This window comes from Phycomyces blakesleeanus (assembly GCF_001638985.1).
Source record: "Phycomyces blakesleeanus NRRL 1555(-) unplaced genomic scaffold PHYBLscaffold_11, whole genome shotgun sequence".
Classification (NCBI taxonomy): domain Eukaryota; kingdom Fungi; phylum Mucoromycota; class Mucoromycetes; order Mucorales; family Phycomycetaceae; genus Phycomyces; species Phycomyces blakesleeanus.
Genome location: NW_017265144.1, coordinates 100,576 through 122,427, shown reverse-complemented (window position 1 = coordinate 122,427; position 21,852 = coordinate 100,576). Strand labels below are relative to the sequence as shown.

Below are 21,852 nucleotides of genomic sequence, written 5' to 3'. Positions count from 1 at the left end.
ATAGAACATCTTTAATGCAAAGTTGTTGTGCTTTTTTTAAAAACTCTTCTCATTCAAATCTCACAATGTCTCAGCAAATCAATAAAAGTATTCCTAAGAAACGAAAAGAGCTTTCAGACTATGAAAAAGGACTTATTATCGGTGGTGCTCTCCATAATATTTCATTGACTGCCATTTCGGAGAAGACAGGCATACCCATGACAACTGTACATAGCACAGTTCAAAGATGGAAACAGAATGGCACGCCATTAACAGAAAAACGCCAAGGACGTCCATCAATTTTGGGTGAGAGAGATTTACGCCAGCTTAAAAACGAAATGAAGAAAGATCGTAATGCCACACTTGGAGAACTCACAAACGCCATGAGACTCATGATTGGCAAGTACATTTGCAAGAATACCATCCGCAAAGCTATTCGTAAGATCGGAATGTCTTCTTGCCATCCTGTGTTTAAGCCAAGGCTATCCAGAACACATAAAAAGAAACGATTGTTGTTTGCTAAACGTTGCAAAGAAACCAATCAAAGATGGGATCGTGTGATTTGGAGCGATGAGTCTCGCTTTATGGTTTTCCCAAAGGATGGAAACCTTAGAATTTGGCGCTTTCCTCTGGAGAAGTTCAAGTCTGATTGTATCATGCCTAGAGTACAGTTTGGAGGTGGTTCGGTGATGGTTTGGGGCTGTGTGTGGGCAGGAGGAGTAGGCCCACTAAAAACGATTATTAACAGCCTTGACCAATTTGGCTATATAAACCTTTTGGAAAGAAAGTTGCTCCCATTTTATGGTCACCTAAGTGAAAGACATGACGGGGAGTTTATTTACCAAGAAGACAATGCTCCTTGTCATAAGTCAAAACTTGTTGAGAACTGGAAAAAGACCCATAATGTACCAATAATGGAATGGCCGCCGAATAGCCCAGATCTCAGTCCTATTGAGAACCTATAGGCTCATTTGGGTCGGATGGTAAGGGCAAGAGTACCAGCTCCAAGAACTATTAAGGAGCTAGACAAGGTTATCCATGAAGAATGGAAGAAAATACCGGTTGCAGTATGCAAGGCCTACTGCATGTCTATGCCAACTCGCATAGCCCATATGAAGAAAGCCCGTGGTGATGTTACTAAATATTAAACTTTCAATAAAAATTATTTTTCTTAATATTTAAAGGTTATATATTCTTATTCCAATGATTTTGAAAGTGGTTTCTTAAGTAAAAGTAGACAAACAATGAAGAGAGAGTTAAGGATGTTATTTTTTCACTTTGGCGGAAGCTAAAATTTTCTTTCATTTAATTGATGAGACTGTATGTGTGTGTGTGTGTATAGTTTTAGTGAGAGAATTAATATACCCGAAGTCACGACACAGCTCTTTTGCATTTACCTCACTTTGGTCGGGGGAGGATACTGACGTCCAAAAGTACAAATCAAATTCAAAACTTTATCTCAATGTACCCAGCAGAATACAAGTTTAAGCAATCGTCTATATATTACGACGTCAAACCAACTTCATAAACCATTCCAAAAGCGTTCTAAAGGCTCCCCCAATTACGTCAATTAAACAACGTAAAGATGTTTTATTGCTTTCCAGTAAGGTCCTATTTCATACCTGGACATGCTACTTTGGACACAAAAATAGTAAATTATCATATATTAAATAAACCAAAATGAAAGATGAAAAAAAAAGATATTTAGGAGAAGATCGTTTATTTAAAGAAGGCAATGAAGGAACAATGCATGAAAAAATCTCTGCATTTTGAGAGCACCATTGAAGCAAACGGGATCGGTGCGTCAATAATTAACCAGAATTTTTAACAACCCACAAACGACCAAGAGAAGATAAAATAAATGCAAAACCTGAAAAGAAAATAAGCACTAAAGGCGAGGATCATGTCAAGCACATCGAAGATTTACCTCAATCACAGCATTTGGAGATACAAGAAAGGTGTGTTTTGATAGAAACCAATAAACAGGATATACACAAAAAAAAAGTAATGGGTGTCTTTTAAAGCTTCTTGGAATATGTGTGTAAATAAAGCGATTTGCCTTTTACATCTTCTTATTCTTTATATACATATACTAATAACTTCTTGGTGGTGTAATTGCTATAAAACTTGTGCCATGTATATTATTCAAGCTAGAACATAAGTATATTTTATTTTATCTAACAAAAAAATAGTCTAAGCAAAATATATATACATATTCAATAGGTAAACCATCCATCAGGAACAATAGCTAAAGCTTTCAAATTTCAAATATAAGATGCTATGCATATTTATCACTGACATATATAAAACAAGAATAGCGATACTTGGCGTGATTTCCCTTGGCCTCAATTACATCCTGATATAGATTCTGTAAGTTGTCTACTAAATTTAATACAAGTTTGGCACCTATTCTTTGCCACTCTTGTTTCATTACAACCTCTGAAATTACAAGCTTTCTTAATACCTGTCCAACCATTACTCATACGTCTCTAGAGAGCACCACTAAGGATGCTCAATAGGGATGAGATCTGGGATTTGAGCCGGTCGGTGGTCAAAACCCCCAGATATCATGAAGTGCTTTTGCATCACTTTGAATAAGAGCTGGTATGGTAACTAGCATTGTATTATTATTATTAAAAAAATAAAGTCCCTGTTTTGTTTCTATAGAAGCTTTTGGAACCAAGGGAGGAAGTTCAGAGACTGGAAAAAGTGTTTACATATTAGTCTTGCTTTACGTTGTCATATAGGAGCACCAAAGGTCCGTAAAAATAGTTCCAGATCATCACACTACCCTTCCCTTACTTTGGTTCCCTCGATGATATATAATAGATATATATATATTCCTTCTAATTTTCTACAGCTCTTATGATAGCATTGGCTCTTCCACCATTACTTTTGACTGTAAATATCGCTTCATCAGACTATACAACCCTTTCAATTGGCTATTGAATCGATTGATATGAGAACGAGAATAGTCAAGTTCAATCAAGTCCAGCCCAGTCCAGTCCAGCCGTCTTTTTTTTGTAGGTTTCTGTCAAAAGCTAGGCTTATGGGCTGGGTTTAACGGGGCAAACTCTGAACATGTGTGAGGCAGCGGGTTGCTATGTATTTCAATTCTCTCGTCAACCTTTCTAGGTTTTCCAGACCCCAATATTCTTGGTTCAGGTTGATCGTGTTTTTTTTTCAGTCTCATAGGAATTTATTTGACTGTCTGCAGTTTTATGACATCGACAGTTTAAATATTGGTTGTACCATAATCCGCACAAATGAATGTAAATAATGCAGGCTTTACCATATTAAATGCAGGTCGATAGTTGATGAAATTGTGCTTAGCATATTGTATCCGATTAAAAGAATGAGAAGAAAAAACAATAGAGAGGGTGTCTTCGAGCCTGAATTGCAAACGTTTGCAAAAAAAATATTCTACACGGCGAATTAAATTCCAAGATTTGTTTCGCAAATTTCATGGTGGAGGCCATTTAGTGGGCATTTGAAGCCAAAAGTTAGAGATTCCCTGATTTTTGACTTCAAATGCTCACTAAATTTCTAGTAAAAATTGGGCTTATTTTTCCTACTTCAAAACAAAATATATGATAGCCAGTAGCCTCTTCTTCACATTTACTTAATAAAATTAGCCTTGGAAAGTCAAGTTTATTAAGGTCTTTATCCTCTAAATTTCTTAGTATCAATGTTGTCAACTTATAATCTCCATAACTGTGTCTGAGTTTTTTTTATATTTTTGATTGAGTTTTGCAATTATTTTTTTTTAGTTATCTTGAAATTATCATAACTCGACACCCCCTTTAATGGTTGGAAGATGGAGAAATTGCGGGTTTATTTTTTCTAAAAAAATAAACCCGCAATTTCTCCATCTTACAACTATTTAAACAACTATTCAAGCATCTAAATCGTGTCGTTCCAAATACACTACTTGTTGCTTCCGCTTCAGATTCCGAAGTGGTACAAGCTCTCTGGACCACGCTTTATTTTCAGTTAATATGATTTTTTTTGTTGTAAAGAGGAACTGGTCCTTGTATTTATTATGCGTTAAGAAAGGAACACAATTGTTTTTTTGGTTTGGGGAGAATATAAATAGAGATTTAAGGGAAGCCTATGTTAAGTCTAATTCAGAGGAAAAGTGCGAAACAAGGGTGTCTATTTGAGTTAATCGAAGAGGTCTGTAAAGGCCTGCTGTCGAAGATAAAGCTCCAGTGAGTGCGCCACAGGGCCAGAATGGTGCGGCTAATTATTTGACATAGGTGGACATGGAATACAGGTAGTTAATGGCCAGGGATTTCCAGAGAGAATAGTGCGCGATTGATACCAAATGTCGACGGGGATAGTCCAAAGTATTTAATCCATGCATTTTCCCATACTGTCCATTTCTGTGGGCACTGGTAGAGAAAATGAGAGAGAGTGGACACCTCGAAAAAGCAAATGGGATAGTTTGGAGTGACAAAGATGGTTGGAGCACGACTGTGAAGTGTGTACTGACATGGCAGGGAATTAAGTATAGCCCGATACCATATATTCCGGTAGATGTGATTGATCGGAAAGGCTCAAAAGGAACGACATTGTTTAGCTTGCAAAGGGAGAGGCACAAGAGGAGATTGAGTGTGATCCTGGCATGCCTCTCGAAATCGGTTTGTTACAAAGTCAGATAGGCGTTTACATTCGGTTTGGAGGGCTCCAACGAATGGCTTGCAATCTACGATCAAAGGGTCAACTGGCAGTAGCAATTCAGAATGGTCATTTGGAGGCAAATTATTAGAAATAAAATGTTTTCTCTACCCCTTTCCCCTTAGATCTTTCTAAGCCGCGCGCCGTAAATACAAATTATGGGTGATCAAGAAAACAACAAAAATGTGGAACAAATAGTATTTACAAAAGCCCAAGTTGACGAGATTGTTGCAGCCGTGCCTAGACGAGTCAGAGAGTCTCAATCAGGCGAAGCAGAACAGAGAAGCAAAGGATTCGATATCCCCACCGAGATTATCGAAGAATTGGACGGTTACAGCTCCTTTGAGCTTGTCAAGGCTCTTCAAAAGTTCAAGCGGTCAGTCCCTCGATACAACAAGGAAGACTGGAACACTCCCAAAAGTACAAACCTAAACTTCGTCACCCAACTCAAGCTATGGAAAATTGATTCTTTACCAATCGTTTCCACCATTTACAAACTTACAGAAATTACAAGAGTTCAGGCGAGAGCAGCAGCTGAAATCTACGAAAGCCTCCGATACATCATTTAACGAGGTATGCACAAAAACGATGAAGGATTCTACCATGACACCATGGAAAGAGCACGCCGACTTGCGGTTTTCGGCTTCGGTACAGCCAGACAGCGAGAGATTGAAGCCAGAGAGCACACAACTAAGGCTCTTAGATTACCACACAGCCTTAAACACCTGGAGACGCCAGAAAGCGGAGAGAAAAATACGCTTTTGATAAAGAATTCATCTAACAATATTATGAAGAATCCTGCAAGCAAAGGATCACTAGAGATTCCCGCCGAGCAAATAATCACAACAAATTTAACTCCACCAGAGGCAGAGGTGGTGGAAGGGAAACCAATGGATATAGAGGACGGCGTCCTTTTTTATCCAACAAAGGGAGAGGACAAGGCAACTGGACACTGTCGAGAGGACACCAGCCCAGCAATTTCCAAGAGTCCACTCCCAGATCAACCCCAAACGACAGCAGCAACTAGTAATTGACACCACTAAACAACAACACACTCTCAATATAATCCATTATCAGCAGTCATCAATAGACAAACAAGCGATTCAACATCGACCCCCAACACAGAAACCATCACATTACTCAATTCCACTAGACGGGATATTGTCTGGAGGAAGGCTCCAACACTTCAAGAAACATTAGAAAGACATGACAACGCATACGTGACCAATATCAGTAGTGGAGACAGACTACACATTGCAATTTACCAGAACTCTGTCACCATGGTGAGCCAAACCCTTGAAGATGGACTCCAACGAACAGTTGGCGGTAGATACTGCTGTGGAAAAATTCCTACAAGCAGGGATTATAACACAATCTCCTACACAGAACCGAGACTTTCTCTCCACCTTTTTTACCATCCAGGAAGCGACCAAATGTCGACCAATCCTAAATTTTACAGCACTGAATCAATTCTTGCAAATCCAACATTTCAAAATGGAGAGTATCCCGGCATTGAGAGACATCATCGAGAAAGAAGATTATATATGCAAGATCGATATCAAGGATGCGTATGTAGTGGTGCCGATACACAAGGACTTCCAGCCATATTTGACATTTGAAAACAATAATATCGTGTACCAATATACTTCTTTGGCGTTTGGGTTAAGTATTGAACCCCACATTTTTTCCAAACTAATGAGATATGCAATCAAACACTTTATAGCCAAAGGGCTACGATTGATTTATTACTTAGACGACATCTGCGTATTGGAGAAGTCAAAGGAACAGATGCAACACTCCATACAGATCCTAACAACACATCTGGAGAGGTTAGGCTTTTTGATAAACAGTCAAAAGAATGTACTAGAGCCGAAGACGATTCAGGAATACCTCGACTTCTCATTCAGTACAAAGACGATGACTATTTCACTGCCCACTATAAAGGTAGGCAAGATTTTACAACGTGTAAAACAAGCGGAGCAGACAACAACCAGATCATGTAGGTGGATAGCCAGCCTGTTGGTAAAGATGACGGCCGTGATCCCGGCGATAAGAGAAACCCTCCTTCATATACGACATTTGCAAAGATACCTGGTCAAGAACTTACAGTTAAACCGCAAAAAATGGGACAAGCCATGTCCATTGTCGACACAAGCGCAAGAAGAATTAGCGTGGTGGAAGACCTACCTAGTACCAAAGAATGGTCTGTCTATTCACAAGATACAGTTCCAGGAACCCCAACCGAAAATTTACATGGATGCCTCAGACGTAGGATAGGGAGTAGCCTCAGACATGGTGCAAACCACAGGGTATTGGACTTCCGCAGAAAAAGACGAATCCATCAACGTGAAAGAGTTGAAGACGATATATTACGCCATCCTCATACACTCGAGAAAGCTAAAACACACCACACTCAAGATTTACAGCGACGACATGGCAGCGTTGAAATACGTGACGAAAGCAGGGGGGACAGCATCGTTTGCTCTCCAAAACTTAGCAGTTAAGATACAAGATCTATGCAACCAGCATCAGTTACAAATATAATACGAACATCTCTCGGGGGTCCTCAATGTGAAAGCACATCAATTGAGCCAGCCGAAGAAACCTCTATACGAATCAACGATTCCTCGGGCATTTTTTCACCAATTACAGCGCACATGGGGATCCATACTAGAAATAAATGCGTTTGCAGCAGCACACCCCCATCAACTTCCGAAATACTGGAGCTTCCGGGAGGATCCGTTTACGAGTGCGGTGGACGCCTTCAGCCAAAACTGGAAACAGAAGGATTTGTATATGTTCCCGCCATGGAAATTAATTTCGAGAGTACTTTAAAAGATGAAGCTCGACAAGGCGAAGGAAGCCATTCTGGTGACACCTTTATGGAAGAGTCAGTTTTAGTTCCCAACGCTTCCACGAATGAATCACATGGGGAATCAATCGAAAATGGAGTTTGATCGCTTGGTGATGATCAACAATAAAAGGAAGACCGATGGTATGAATGTAGATATGATCAACCACCTTAATAAGGCTACCAGATCCAGCACCAACAAGATCTATGGCACAGCTTGGCGAAAATACGCAGAATGGCGTACAATACACAAACGCAACCAAGAACAGTACAGTCCTCCACAAGTGCTACAATTTCTCCTAGCATTCAATAATATATATTACTCGACCTTGGATGGATACCGTACTGCGATCGCCCCAGTTCTAAATGTACTTTATCCGAATCACACTCCAATAGCAGACGTCCCAGAGGTGGTCCAATTCTTTAAAGCAAAAATAAGATCGGAAGTAGCTATCCCAAAGGATTCTCAACTGGAAAGTGGGATATTAATATCTTAATCATCTACACACGCAACGTCTTGTCATCAACAGGGGCACTCGGCTTATATGAATTGCAAAAAAAGACAATACTACTATTATGTATACATACAATGTGGAGACCTAGGAGCGATATAAGCCGATTACAGTTCCGCGATGCTCATTTATCTGTCCAAAGAGAGGAATTGCAAGGGGTCGCACTGTATATTAGACAACCAAAAGAAGCGCAACAAAAGACATCAAAACTCGGTTTACTACATGAAGACAAAGCTGAATTGTGTGCAGTGCGAGAGTTCCATCTTTTTATGTTGCGTACCCAACAAAAACGTCAATCGTTACCAGAGGACCATACTCTTTTTTTGACATACCTTGACAAGTCATCTGAACAAGGAACACCTACAAGTATTCGACCATCCACACTAGCGAGCTGGGTAAAATCTCATATGGTAAAGGCGGGTGTTAGTGAGTCTATCTCACCCCATTCGTTGAGGTTGGCAGCCAGCACAAAAGCCGTTTTGCTCGGAAACTCGCCAAACAAAGTTAAAACTCATGCTGGTTGGAGCTTGACATCCAACAGCTTTAAGAATTGTTACAGGCCTACAAGGCACCATCATGCCAGCACTCATATACATAATTCAATTTTTCTACTACGGAGAACAGTGCTACTTTGTAACCCGAAGCGGAAGCAACAAGTATTGTATTAGGAACGACATAAAATATAAGGTTTTTCTAAAACGCCACTCTTGCATGGACCGCATGACTGATATTCAACTCACTCCCCCTTTTTATTTTATTTTTATTTTTTAAAATTATGAAATCTGAAATTCTGTGATTTTATGAGAATTTGCAACAGTAGCACTTTTATTTTATTTTTTGTTTGTAAGAAGCATTTTATTAGGCTTGGGGGGTCTGGTGATACTCAAAAGAAGATAATCAAAAGAGTGATCACAGCATTTGTTTGGAGGGTTTTCTAGCTTTTTCAATGTTTTTGGGGCACTTTTACTTTTAATAAATTGTGCTTATAATACCGTTTCTGTCATTGAGCGAGAATCTTTTATTGCGAACTATCCTAGATCTTGCACCCTATAGCACATAGATTTTATCAAAGGCATACTCTTCTTAACTCAAATGACAATAGAGGAATACTAGCTATTTAGAGTCGATTAAAAAATCGCTCTTTCTTTTGCCCTTTTTTTTGAACTTTTAGTCTGCCTATACCAACTATTTTCAAATATTTTTTTTGTGTTGTTTATTGAATGAACTGTCCACCCGAAGACGAGGAAGTTAAAAAAAAATAAGTAGTGCTTGTACGAAATTCTTCTAGTTCTAGTCTTTGAATGTGCAAAAACTGCAATGGCAGCAACTCGGTTTATTTTCAAATATTAGTGTAGCGTATCAGTACCCAATTCATTTAAAATAAAAGTGCTACTGTTGAAAACTCATAAAATCACAGAATTTCAAAAGATTTCATAAATTTTAAAAAATAAAATTAAAAGGGGGGAGTGAGGTGCAGATAAGTCATGCAGTCCATGCAAGAGGGGCGTTTTAGAAAAACCTTATATTTCTTTATAAAATAATTGGTTAGGGGTAATCAAGTGTTTCAAAAAATATCACCACGGCTAGGAAAACTTTGGTGATTTACAAACCGGTTCGTTGGACGGGGTAGCTATTTGTTTCAGAAACGCCTTAGTGTTTCAGAGAATTTTTTAGATTTTATTATAAAGTGAATTAGACGGGCTAGTTTTTTTTTACATATAAATTTGATGTTTTGTGAGGCCAAAAAGGAGATACCTTCACCATTCATTTTGTTAACGAATCTAAATATATCCTAACTTTTTCAGAATTGGTCAATACCCAAAAATCGCCCCGTTACTATTCGTTTATTAAAAAATCCAATGCTTTTCTAGACTCTTAGAAATAATTTCAACATATAATCAATCCTTCACTATTCGTTTTATAAAACCAACCCCCAAGACTTTTTTTTAACTTTGACTTCATAAACACATAACTTACCCTTCCCCCCACTCCCTCACTCCCCCCTTTTAATTTTCTTTAAAAATTACAAAATTTCTTAAAACTCTGTGATTTTATTAGAGAATCTGCAGCAGTAGCACTTTTACTTTCACTTTAACTTTCAATAAAAACGAAGCACTTGAAAAATACCAATATTTTCAAACACACTCTTCTTTTCATAAGATGATTTTATTAGACCTTTGTCTTTTAATGATAATTTAGCAAGAAAGCAAACTAAATACTTTCAATATTATCAGCTTTGTAGTAAGCATACTTTTTCGAGTTTTTCTGATTATTTTTATATAATATTATTTTATTTAAAGAAGAAGAAAAAATGGTTAAAACAGGAAGGCAATTTTTTTTAAAAAAATATTAATGGAAATCTATAGAGTAGGTCATAAAATATTCAATATTTTAGTAAATATTTTTAGAAATTTAATAGCTAGGGCTGATTCTTCTTCTTTTGAACTACATTTTCCAAAGTATATATATTTTATATAAGGCTAAATTTGAATAGTACCACTGTAGATACTCTTAATTACATGACTTACAATCTACACTTTGTCTTTCAATTACAAAAAAAAGACACATGGCTTCGTTTACTACAAAAAACAATTAGAGTGATCCCCTCTCTCTCTGCTCCTCTTCAACTTTACTCTCGAACTTCTTCTTCCCCATATTCTCATAGACCACACTTTATTAGGATTTACCTCCTCCAGTTCAAGCCTAAATAACTGTTCTCGAACATCCCATTTGTGATATACATACCACAATTGGGTGAAGAACAGACTCCACCACCAAAAACTGGATCCTTATTGTTAATGAATCTGACAAGTTAACAATCCCCGGAACTGTTACACACCAGGGGCATATACACTACACACGCATACAATGTAAACCAACAATTACGCAACAGGTATTTGAACTACAGAGACTTTAATAGTAACAGATAAAATCAATATTATTTTGTCTCTGTAATAAATAACACTTTCACATTACCTACCTTTCCCAATATTGAGCTACTAACCTATTAACAATCCCGGATAATTCAATTGGAAAATATATCATCCTCATTCGTTAATTTCATTCTTCGATAATTTCAAGGCACCTAGTCCTCCTTTGACCGTGAAATTATCGAGGGACCACTGTACCACTGCATTCTCTCTACCCTAATAAAAATAGATCTAATTATGTTGCTAAGGAATCCTGACCCCAAGAATAGTCTTTTCGATAGCACCCACATTATACGTTATTATTTTTCCAGATACATCATCAAGTCTAATATTGTAACTGGATCAAATTCTGGAAAGATAATGTTCGTTCCAAAGATCAAGCTAAACCCAGCTGAACACACTATATCTATTGAGGTCAAATACTACCAATTTACAGTCCATTTTATTTTTGGAATAACTATCAACATGTCCCAAGGTCAGACTCTTGACAAGATTGATATGTACCTTTTTGATTATTTAAATTATCATTACTTTGTACCTATCTTATTGACTAATGATTTTGAATCAGATCACAGCACCTATCAGAGTCTTTTCCTTCCCTTTTTTTTTAAAAAAAAATGTTCAATTAATACCCAATTGATAATTAAAATTGCACCTTCCACGTTGATAATGCATATATTTTCTTTTGGAGTATAATTCCAAAAGTAGATACTAAGTAGGTAAATAAATTTGCGATATATAATTCACACAATATATTATATACTGAAATCAGACGTATGTCGTTATTTGTGCTATATTTTGTATGGAATATTAAAATAAAACATCCCACAAAGTAAGTATTAATATCCAAGGTTTCTAGGCTTACAGATATGCAAAGTCTGTATAAAAGTCTCTTCTTTTTTCTTTAAAAAAAATTAGTTTCACAACGTCGATCATATTGTGAAATAAAATATTGTAAAACATTTGGATCCTTTTAAGGGTATAAACTGGTGTAAAAATTGCTGCTGATCCTAGACCCAAGGTCTTTAAAACCATATTTATATCTTTGTTAAGTCCTAGTACCTATAGTTCCTGATCATTATAATTCTTCCATTTACCTTGCACAATAACCTACAAGATCTGTGCTCTTATAAAAAAGGAAACACAATCTATTTTAAAAATAGCTTGTACACCTTTCTGTCTAATATAATATATTGCTCTTTATTGCAATATATGCTGCTGAATTAGTTGGAAGATAAGAACACCCGAAATCATAATGTGCCTGAATTATTGGATATACTCCATTATCAATAGGCAAAGCTACTTGGCAATATTAATAGCTCTAATAGCCGTCTATGTGTATTAAATATCGTACCGGGTAATAGATTCGCACAATAAAGATCGATTTGTTTCAACGCTAAAAGAGTACATACTGCGTGTGTATATTCAGATTTTCGTCTTTTATAACTGTAATTAAGTTCAGCTTAAATGCTATAATATTGGTCATACCCTCATTTCTCTATTTCAAAATATGTGCAATATGTACAATATATGTGTGAATGTGGGAAATATATATTGTTTTGTGCTTCTGTATATATATATATATATATATATGTATGTGTGTGTGTGAGTGTGTGTGTGTGCGTGTGCGAGTGTTACAGAAAAGGATAATTCCGTAAATACGATCCGAAAATACGGTAAGTTTCTGTGCACATTTTGAAGTTTTAAACAATCATTCTTTTTTGTAAGAGCGCAATTGATGTTAATGGTTTTGTATTTGAGATTTTAATAGTTATAAATAAATAAATAAGATAATTATACAAAGTAGCAGATGTATATTGCTATATTGATCTTGAGTCAATAAATTAATTTTTAACAACAATAGGTCCAGTCTGGTAAGTCTCCCAGTCCTTGGGGTCCTTGGGATTGCCAAGTAGTTTGAGGGCTCTCAAGTTGAGGATGTAAGTTCCAGAAGGAACTGGGACCTTGTCTTGAATATCTGAGATTGAGGATGGAACATAGGTTGCATCCCAAGAGACACCAGACATGAAATTATCGGTTGCAAATGTATTACGGGGAATGTATGTGGAATCAGTCAAGGTTTTGCCAATTGACTTTTTGGTCTTGGCATTCAAGACATCGACATCAAACTTGGCAGTTGGGGTGAGAAGACGGTATACAATGGTGGGTGTGGTTTTGGTATTAGAACGATCATATGTATATGTCTGGTTCTTAAGGAAGACTGGGGTACCAGTGGGATCAGAGAGGTAAGGATAGTCTTTATCAAAAAGAGGTAGGTCACGCTGCTTGCCAACGACACCAAAGTAAGGAACAGTGACATCAAGAGCAGTCTTTTGGTTTCCGGCCTTGAAACGAATGTAACCACCATACATAATATGATCCTTGGGGTTAACTTTGGGAGGGATAACAGTGACACGGACAGTTGTCTTTTGACCAGCGTTAAGGGTAACAGATGTCTTGGAGAAAGTAAGCTTTGCCTTGGCATTGGAGAAACCTGTGGGGGCAAGGGTAGCATATCCTTGGGCTGTACGGTTGTAGGGAGCAACGGCAATAGAGGGCTCGTTGACAACCTTGAAGGTAGTGCGTGCCTTTCCGGTGTTAATTATAGTCAAGGTCTGGGTTTTGTATTTGGCAAAGGACGAGGTGTCGTTGAAACTGATCTGGGTAGGAGAGACTCGGACTTTTCCAGCAATAGCATCGTAAACCTGGACAAGACCGGCGCCCTGAAGGAGAGGGCTCTGGATTGCACTATTACCCTTGGCATGGACAAGCTTGAGAGCATGGTTCTTGAATTGCTGGGAAATAATCTGGGAGTTCTTCTTGTAACCCTTTGCTTCAATGAATAGAGCAACAGATCCAGAAACGTAAGGAGCAGCCATTGATGTACCAGACATTATACCCCAGCTGCCAAGGAAACGGGGAAGAGTAGAGAAAACTCGACCACCAATACCAGCAATGTTAGGCTTAAGATCGAGCTGATAAGATGCACCGACACTGGAGAAGTCAGAAACAAGATTTCCAGTAGTTACAGGGTATAAAGCTTCCTCGTTGTCAAACTTTATGGTCTCAACTCCGGCCTTGATACCCTCCAGAATAGCAAGTCCATCCTTTGTAGAAATGCCAACAACGGGAATAGTAGCGCTAGGGTTAGAGGGTACAAACGCATCGCCGTTGTTTGTGTTATAAATAATAACGCCAATACCACCAGCACCAGCGATACTAGCAGCCTTTACGTCAAAAGTGCAACCACCACGTTGGATAAGAGCAAGCTTCCCGGTAAGATCAGGAACATTAGAAGGATTACAGGCGTCTGTGCCACTGCCAATATTCTTGTCACCGATAACAATTTCACCGTCAACCAGCTTAGTAGATGAGGTTGAGTAGCCTAGATATATGTAAGCGGAAATAAGTGATCTTATCCTGCTTACAGTGGATAACAACAATAGCAACAAAAAATGTAGACTTACCAAGCTTTTCGGCGATAGAACTGGCCTTGAACTTCTTCATCAATTGGAAATCATTATCAACAGATGCAATGGACCAGACATCCTTAGCAGTACTGGGCATACCAACGGTAAAGGCGCCTTCACTGCCAGCGTTACCAGCAGAAATAATGACTATCATGAATGAATTAATGCAACAAGGATTAGTAATTTGGTCTAATGTAACACATGGCTATTTTTATTCTTATTTTTTAATTTTAAAAGATCACTTTTGTCTTACATGGAATTCCCTTTTCAGCGATACGTTGGGCAACAATAGTATCAGGGCCACTGCTCCAGGCGTTCTTCTCACCAATGGATACAGAGATGATGTCCATACCAGCATCGTAGGCCATCAAGAAAGCCTTGATGAGAACATCACTTCCAACGGATCCTTTGCAGCCGAATACACGCCACATACCAAGAGTGGCTTGAGGAGCAACACCAGTAAAGTTCTAGAGAGTTTTAAATGAGTCAACTGTGTGTATTATTATTTTTTACTTTCGAGTAGTATATGAAGAATACTTACTGTCTTTTCATCATAACCAGCAATAATACCACTGACGTGTGTTCCGTGACCTAATTGTTGAATTGTTGTGTTAGTTATAACTAATAAAGCTAATCAAGGGATAAGCATACCACTTGCACCAGACTCAGCAGTGCAGCTGTCAAGGGGATCGGAATCTTGAACAGGATTGTTGTAACCAGTGTAGGCATTACCGGCAAGATCGTAGCCATACTGAACTTTGAAACCTTTACCAAAACCACCTCCCAGAGCAGGATGGAGATAATCGATACCTAATTATACAATATCGTGAATTTGTGCATTAAGTATTATATTGAATAATGATCTCTATTTTTTAAGAAAAGAAGGAAAGAAGAAGGAGATGCTTACCAGTATCAATGACACCGACCTTGATGCCCTTACCAAACTTCTTGAGTTCAGAGTGTACACGATCGACTTGGGTCATGGCATGGGGAAGGAGGGTAGGTGTTTTATCCTTGGTGGAGGCCTTTTCAAAGTTAACCTCTGGGCGTGGAATGGCTCTGACGGGATAAACTGCCCTGACATTGTCTTTATCCAAGATAGACTTGAGAGCCTCGGTGTGATCCTTTTCATCAAGACCATTGAGGCCAAAAGAGATACCATTGAAGAGATTGTGCTCAAATTCCTGGGCAATGTGAAGTTTGGCTTTTTTGAACTTGCTCTGGACTGAATGAACAAAGCTGTTGGCAGACTTGGAATCTCCTTCATCAAATTCTACGACATAACGGTTTGGGACAATGTCATTGCCAGATAATTTGTACTTGGGATGGGAGATGGCTTCTGAGGGAGCAACCAAAACAAGGACAGCAAGACAGATACCGGCTGCGAAAAGGGGAATGACAGAGAAAGAGCGTCGCTTCATTATGAAAGGGAAGGGGATGGGATAGGATGGGATGGGAAGGGAGGGGAAGGGAGATGAAAAGGAAAGGAACTGTTTGAGTGGACTAAAGAGCACAATTTGGTTTGTTAATTATCTTTTATACTTTTTTTTACTTGCTTGCTTTTCTTACAAAGCTTGTACCTGCATGTTGACATCTGTGCATCCATAATAATTGGATCTTTTGAGTGGCATAACATACGATGTCTATTTTAGAGAACTTGTCAGTTTAAAAATGCGGATTAGAGTAGTACACGTATAAGTTGTTGAATATGTTGCTAAGAGACAGCCATCCCCGGAAAGCACTCATATAACATCCTTATCTGGAAAAGGAATACTACGTTTGCTTTGGGAAAGAAGACCTTAGTATAGAAATTGTATATTTGTGGTCTGCATGACATGGTCGTAGGCTGTTCAATATATATTGAATCTCTCAACGTCTGTGAATTTGATAACTTTTCGTTTCTTTTTATGGCATTTGTGTTTCAACCCAAATTAGTTAGTTTTAACTCTACTTGGTAACGGGTATCGTTTTACTCTGTGTGTTTATGGTGCTCTTCATGGACTTACCCGGTCTATTGCGAAGATCGATCCAACCCCATTGGCTCTGAGGCAATTCTATATATATGTACATATGTCTTCTTTGTATTCTATATCAATATTAAATATTATATAGATAATAATAAGAGTAATAATATATATGATATTGATTTCATTTAAACAAAAAATAGTCATTGGTAAAAAAACGACTGATGATTTCCCATTGTTCAGGCTGCTAGCTGAGCCACCCTTTACTTTTAATATTTTTTTATTTTATTTTTTGAATTTAGGTATTTGATTTTTACTAGCAAAAGAGAAAGTCTACAATTGATTTCTTCTTCAAGATACAATATAATATAATATAATATAATATAATATAATATAATATAATAAAGAGCACAAATATGTAGCTATTAAAGTGAGCAAATGTGCTATTGTGTATCTCGATCGTACATATTCGCATATTCTAATATATAAAATTAAATGTAACTAAAAAAATTTGTCATCATTTTTTGTGCACATGTACAATGTCTATTTTACCCACAGTCAAATCTGCATTCAATCAGAGTCAATGATGAGCTATGATTACTGCTGATGTCCTTTGTATTAGCCGTTGTATAATCATAGACTAAAGATAAAAATATTAAAGTAATTGATCCAGATTCAAGCTAGATTCAAGTTATGGGTCTATAAATTCTGTGGGATTTAAGCCTTAATGTTGCTGAGATCGGATAAGGTTCGGCGTGTTACTCTCTGTAGGGGTACTGATCTTCAATACTTTAGATAATATTTTGTATAGAATCCAGCAGCAGCTTAATGTATACAGATCCAAGTAGTCTTCAATCTGTCAAGCTATACATTAATGCACTCTATTCATTAATATTCTATATAGATCTTAATTGGATTGTTGAAGTGCTCACTTAAGGCCTGATAGTTCTTTAATTTATAGAATTGATCAACTGCAAATGAAAATGAAAACTAAAGATTGAGCTACTTACACCAAGTATTGGTTTTCAGCCTCCCCTTTTTATTTACCAAAAATCCTAAAAATATTTCTCTATCTCTTTTTTTAGAGTTTACCTTACTTATATTAAAAGTGTGCTCATTGCTATGTTTAGGGTTCTAGAACGTTATGACTATTGATTTATATGGTTGAATGTGTTATTTTTAACAGTAAGGAAACTAACTATCAGTTAAATAATCCTTATACTTCTAGCAAAGTTAAATAGCAAGCTTAGAAACATATCAATTCTTCTTTTGATGTCTGCCAGTGTACGCAATTAAATATCAGGTTAACTTGACCAAAAATAATGAGTTATATAAAGTCCCGACTGTAGCTCATAATCTGTATTTTATTTTACTAAAATGCTTTATTGGTACCTATATTCTGGAAGTGGTTTGTTTTACACTTTCTTATGAGAAATAGTCCGTATAATTATGGCTGTTTTGTATACTCTTATTTGACATAAAAGTACTAATTTTAGAGCGTTTCTCAGCTACCTGGTCAATTACCTGGTATTTCTTACCGTGTAATTGACCAGGTACTTTACAAATATATCCAATCGGAGTGGAATAAATTACTATATATAAAACAGTTTTTTTGATCAAATATATCAGGTTGAATTAACCTGATATTTAACCGTGAGCGCTGGCGACCACCACACAATCATATATTTTGCTGAAAGTGTACAAGGTGTTGTAATTTAAGAAATATGAACAAAGTGCAGACAGGAGTATAATGAGAGCTCGATTTATTTAGAAAAATAAGAGAAAGATGACTTTTTTATTGCTATTCGTATTTTGCATTTATATAGACAATTTGTGCAGTTAAAATGATGATATGAATATATGCTTTAAGATCTGTTTTCTCTATCATTGATAAGATACTGTCAAGCTATTATACACACTTTTGTTTGAGCCATAAGTGTTGTTGACTAAAGTGTGTGACCCTGTTATCAGTATTGCCCCTTTCAAGCACACGTCAAATACTAGTATTTTTACGGCGGCATTTTAAATTTTGGAAGTGTTTTTTGAAAAGTAACAAAAAAAATAAGAAGTATCTTTCTGCTTTCATATAAAATTCATGAAAATACCCTCTCAGTATATTCTTTGCTTAAAGATAGTATGAGAAAAGGTGTATAATTGAAGATAATGGTCGCTTATCCAATATATCTCTATCTTGAATGTCTGTGCGCTCTATTTTAATCTACGCATGTGTTGGATACAGCACAAAGTTTAGAAATTAAGCTTTGCTGTAACAAACATCTTGTGGATATACGTAATCCACCTCCAACACAAGTATGATGATTTACTCCCTCAAGGAAAATATTTCCTATTTCATCTTTTCTTTTTTTCTTCTCAAACATAAACACCTCCTCACGAAAATTCTTAAGTCATTGTCTACATCATGCTGGCATCAGAATTACTTTTCGAAATCACGCTTATCATTGCAAATTTTCTTCAACCCAGCGATAAAGCTCAGTGCTGTCTCGTGTGCAAGGCTTGGCTCCCAGCTTTCCAGGAATCGCTTTTTGAAACCCTCCTTATTCAGACTGAAGCCAGTGTCAACAAGCTGGTCGATCCAACCAGTTCAGCAAGCAAACTACTTCAAAGATATGGTCACAGAACTCAAACTCTTGACATCACAAAGAATATTTTACTGAGTCATCGACGGTTCTTTACCCTTCAAAAACATATTCCTAATCTCAAACACTTCAAATGGAATGATGCAAGTGTCAGGATACTGGGACCTACTTATTTCGATGTGTGGAATTTATGGGCAGAATCTCTCACAAATCTCGAAATAACTATGCAATTCTGCCCTTACGATATACCACCAACGTCTTTTAACTCAATACGCTCGAATCTTCGTCGGCTGACACGGCTTAAATTCATTATACCCTTTAAAACACTGTTTACCTGCACTTTTGACGACTTTGAACTCCTTAACGACCAACTACCCGAATTGACCTACATTTCGCTTAGTGCTCGATTTGACGAAATGAGTCCTGATGAATTACTTAAGGTTAAAAAAGTGAAGCCGAGACCCTGTTTAAAAACATTGGAAATGGATATCAAGAACACTACCTATAACTGGCTGCATTACCTAGCTATCAAGTATCCAAACATCAACACACTTTCACGCCTTGATTTTTCTCAGTCCGGAGCTAATTTACATACTTCTCAAGCTCTGAAATTGTTTGCCGAACTTCCATGTCCCTTTCAAAATCTGAAAAACATTTCTGTCCATGCCAACACTCCGTCAGAGAAGATTTATCTTGATTTTATAAGTCAAATTTGTCTTTTTAATGTCCATATCAAGACAATTGATCTTAATATACATAATTCCTCGGGAGACACCGGATCATCAAACGATATGCTACAATTAACAAAAACACTTGCAAATACGCTGGAGAAAATCAAAATTGTATACTTTCAAGAAGATATTCGACACTTTGGCATGTTTGATAAGCTGGAGTATTATCCTCGACTAGTTGATCTCGATATCAACGTCAAAGGAGCTACTGTCATGCTGGATACCGTCCTAGAAAAGTGTCCAGCATTAAAGTCTTTCGCCATTACCGACGGTGTCCTTAATTCTCGTCCAGAATTTTCTTTATTACCAATGGAATATGGGCTGTCCAGTTTATCACTCATTTCTATTACTGTTGCCTCAACTACACTCAACCAGCTCTCAATATCCTGCAAAAATCTTAACACCATGCATCTCGAAACCGTAGATATAACAATATCACGACAGAAAAATTCTGTAGACAGTTGTATCGATATGTCATCGACCCATTTTACAAAGCTTTATATTAAAAGTACTCAATTTATTAACATCCTTAACGAAGATAGAATTGCTTTGTTTTCTGTGTCTTCATCATTGGTAAGTGCATGTACATATATATATATTTAAATATAAGAGGTACAATATGAAATACGGGATATTAATCTTTAAAAAAAACTGGATATATGTGTGACTTGACCAGACTCCTGCTGAAAACATATGGGTGTACTCTTCATACAATGATTCGATAAAAAACAGAAAATTCCACTCAATAACACTGAAGCTAGAAGAGGAAGAATCGAAGGGGTGCAGTGCGTATTTCCGTAGCTATCCAGGAACTGTTCGTGCAGAATACACTGAGGAGCAGCTTTATGAGATTTTCAAAGGTTTTTCAATAAGTAGATGGGCAAAAATACTTTTTAAAGGCTATGTTAGTTTTAAATACGGCTCTGCAAAAAAATTGTGTTTCAAATGAGCGTCAAAGAAAAGACAATATAAAGTTCAATTTGTTTTTTTTATGGTGTATTTTCTTTTAAATCAGGAATTTTGAATTTTGGGCCAATTTTTATATTTCAAACACCGATATAAGAAAATGGAATTAAATGTCCGCAAACTTAAGAAAAATCCCAAATATTGAATCTTATGCAGTCACAGTGTCATATACAGGATTTCCACTCCAAAAGTTATATTTTTTTTCAAACTATATATTTTGCAAAATCAAAACTTTCATTTTGTGCTCCGACTATATATGAAAAAAATAAATTAATTAATGCGGATAGAAAGAAATTTAAAGCAAATTAATAAAGAGCATGAAGAATGCTAATATGTGCGATAAAGTATTTAAAGAATGTCTACACTGTTTATTAAAAACAATATAAGAAAACATGCAATGTCAATATATTGTTATAAGAAAAGTATATAATGCTAAGTTTGTAATATGGTTTTGAGAACTGTCTTTATCTATTATCTTTTTCTATACTCAAATCCTCCAACATGAACCCCAATCAAATCGCTATCGTTAAGAGAAGAAAGAAAAATGGACCACAAAAGGTTCTTCCGATCCACATCAAGAACATGATTGTGGAGAAATGTTATATAGAAGAGTCCATGACCCGAGCCGAAGCAGCCAGGGCATTTGGTGTCTCATGGGCGTCGATTAACAACATCATCACCAAGTTCGAGAGGGATGCTACTGTAGAGCCCAAGAAGCGAGGCGGCTCGCGCGCGGAAAGTCTTAAGATAACCGATGAGCATTCGAAGTTCATTCAAGACCTCTTGGACGAATGCTGCACCTTGACTCTTGGTCAAATGAGAGAGGAACTGTTTAGAAAATTTCCAGAGCTTCAAGAGCAGAACTTGAGCATCAGTGGCTTACATAAGCACATTATCAACAACATTGGGTTCACATTGAAGAGAACCAAGCCGGTCGAGGAAAAAAGAAACGACCCGAAGACTATTGAGCTGAGAAAAGTATACGTAGACAGTATGCACACGAATGGTTTATCGTATAAAACCAATTGCATTTTTGTAGACGAAGCAGGCTTTAATGCAAGCCTGATCAGAGGACAAGGGTGATCCAAGAAAGGCGAGGCCAGCATTGTGAAGACGAAGTCGAAAAGGGGACTAAACATCTCAATTCTTGCCGGTATTTCTTACCAAGGTGT

The 21,852-nt window shown here is 37.1% G+C and overlaps 7 protein-coding genes across 7 annotated transcripts; 6 read left to right on the top strand and 1 right to left on the bottom strand.

Annotated features, from left to right (window-relative positions):
- Positions 1-4,385: 4,385 nt before the first annotated feature.
- PHYBLDRAFT_145567 (hypothetical protein) lies at positions 4,386-4,750 on the top strand (the record flags this gene model as incomplete). The annotated part of the gene is made up of 2 exons (XM_018431480.1): positions 4,386-4,457; positions 4,562-4,750. 2 exons carry the CDS (start codon positions 4,386-4,388, stop codon positions 4,748-4,750), a joined length of 261 nt encoding a protein of 86 aa, XP_018291201.1.
- A 67-nt stretch (positions 4,751-4,817) lies between these two features.
- On the top strand, positions 4,818-5,228 carry PHYBLDRAFT_145566 (hypothetical protein; the record flags this gene model as incomplete). Its single annotated transcript, XM_018431479.1, has 1 exon — positions 4,818-5,228. One exon carries the CDS (start codon positions 4,818-4,820, stop codon positions 5,226-5,228), a length of 411 nt encoding a protein of 136 aa, XP_018291200.1.
- Positions 5,229-5,270: 42 nt separating this feature from the next.
- PHYBLDRAFT_145565 (hypothetical protein) lies at positions 5,271-8,007 on the top strand (the record flags this gene model as incomplete). The annotated part of the gene is made up of 7 exons (XM_018431478.1): positions 5,271-5,685; positions 5,737-5,978; positions 6,046-6,293; positions 6,413-6,603; positions 6,688-7,110; positions 7,186-7,549; positions 7,644-8,007. The coding sequence occupies 7 exons, from the start codon at positions 5,271-5,273 to the stop codon at positions 8,005-8,007; spliced, it is 2,247 nt and encodes a 748-aa protein (XP_018291199.1).
- Positions 8,008-8,099: 92 nt separating this feature from the next.
- Positions 8,100-8,690, top strand: PHYBLDRAFT_145564 (hypothetical protein; the record flags this gene model as incomplete). The annotated part of the gene is made up of 1 exon (XM_018431477.1): positions 8,100-8,690. One exon carries the CDS (start codon positions 8,100-8,102, stop codon positions 8,688-8,690), a length of 591 nt encoding a protein of 196 aa, XP_018291198.1.
- A 2,499-nt stretch (positions 8,691-11,189) lies between these two features.
- On the top strand, positions 11,190-12,297 carry PHYBLDRAFT_65758 (hypothetical protein; the record flags this gene model as incomplete). The annotated part of the gene is made up of 3 exons (XM_018441526.1): positions 11,190-11,452; positions 11,725-11,784; positions 12,180-12,297. 3 exons carry the CDS (start codon positions 11,190-11,192, stop codon positions 12,295-12,297), a joined length of 441 nt encoding a protein of 146 aa, XP_018291197.1.
- Positions 12,298-12,796: 499 nt separating this feature from the next.
- On the bottom strand, positions 12,797-15,843 carry PHYBLDRAFT_65757 (secreted subtilisin-like serine protease; the record flags this gene model as incomplete). The annotated part of the gene is made up of 6 exons (XM_018441525.1): positions 12,797-14,337; positions 14,420-14,569; positions 14,676-14,889; positions 14,964-15,013; positions 15,074-15,232; positions 15,330-15,843. The coding sequence occupies 6 exons, from the start codon at positions 15,841-15,843 to the stop codon at positions 12,797-12,799; spliced, it is 2,628 nt and encodes an 875-aa protein (XP_018291196.1).
- A 2,962-nt stretch (positions 15,844-18,805) lies between these two features.
- Positions 18,806-20,663, top strand: PHYBLDRAFT_65756 (hypothetical protein; the record flags this gene model as incomplete). The annotated part of the gene is made up of 2 exons (XM_018441524.1): positions 18,806-20,287; positions 20,391-20,663. The coding sequence occupies 2 exons, from the start codon at positions 18,806-18,808 to the stop codon at positions 20,661-20,663; spliced, it is 1,755 nt and encodes a 584-aa protein (XP_018291195.1).
- Between the last annotated feature and the right edge of the window lie 1,189 nt (positions 20,664-21,852).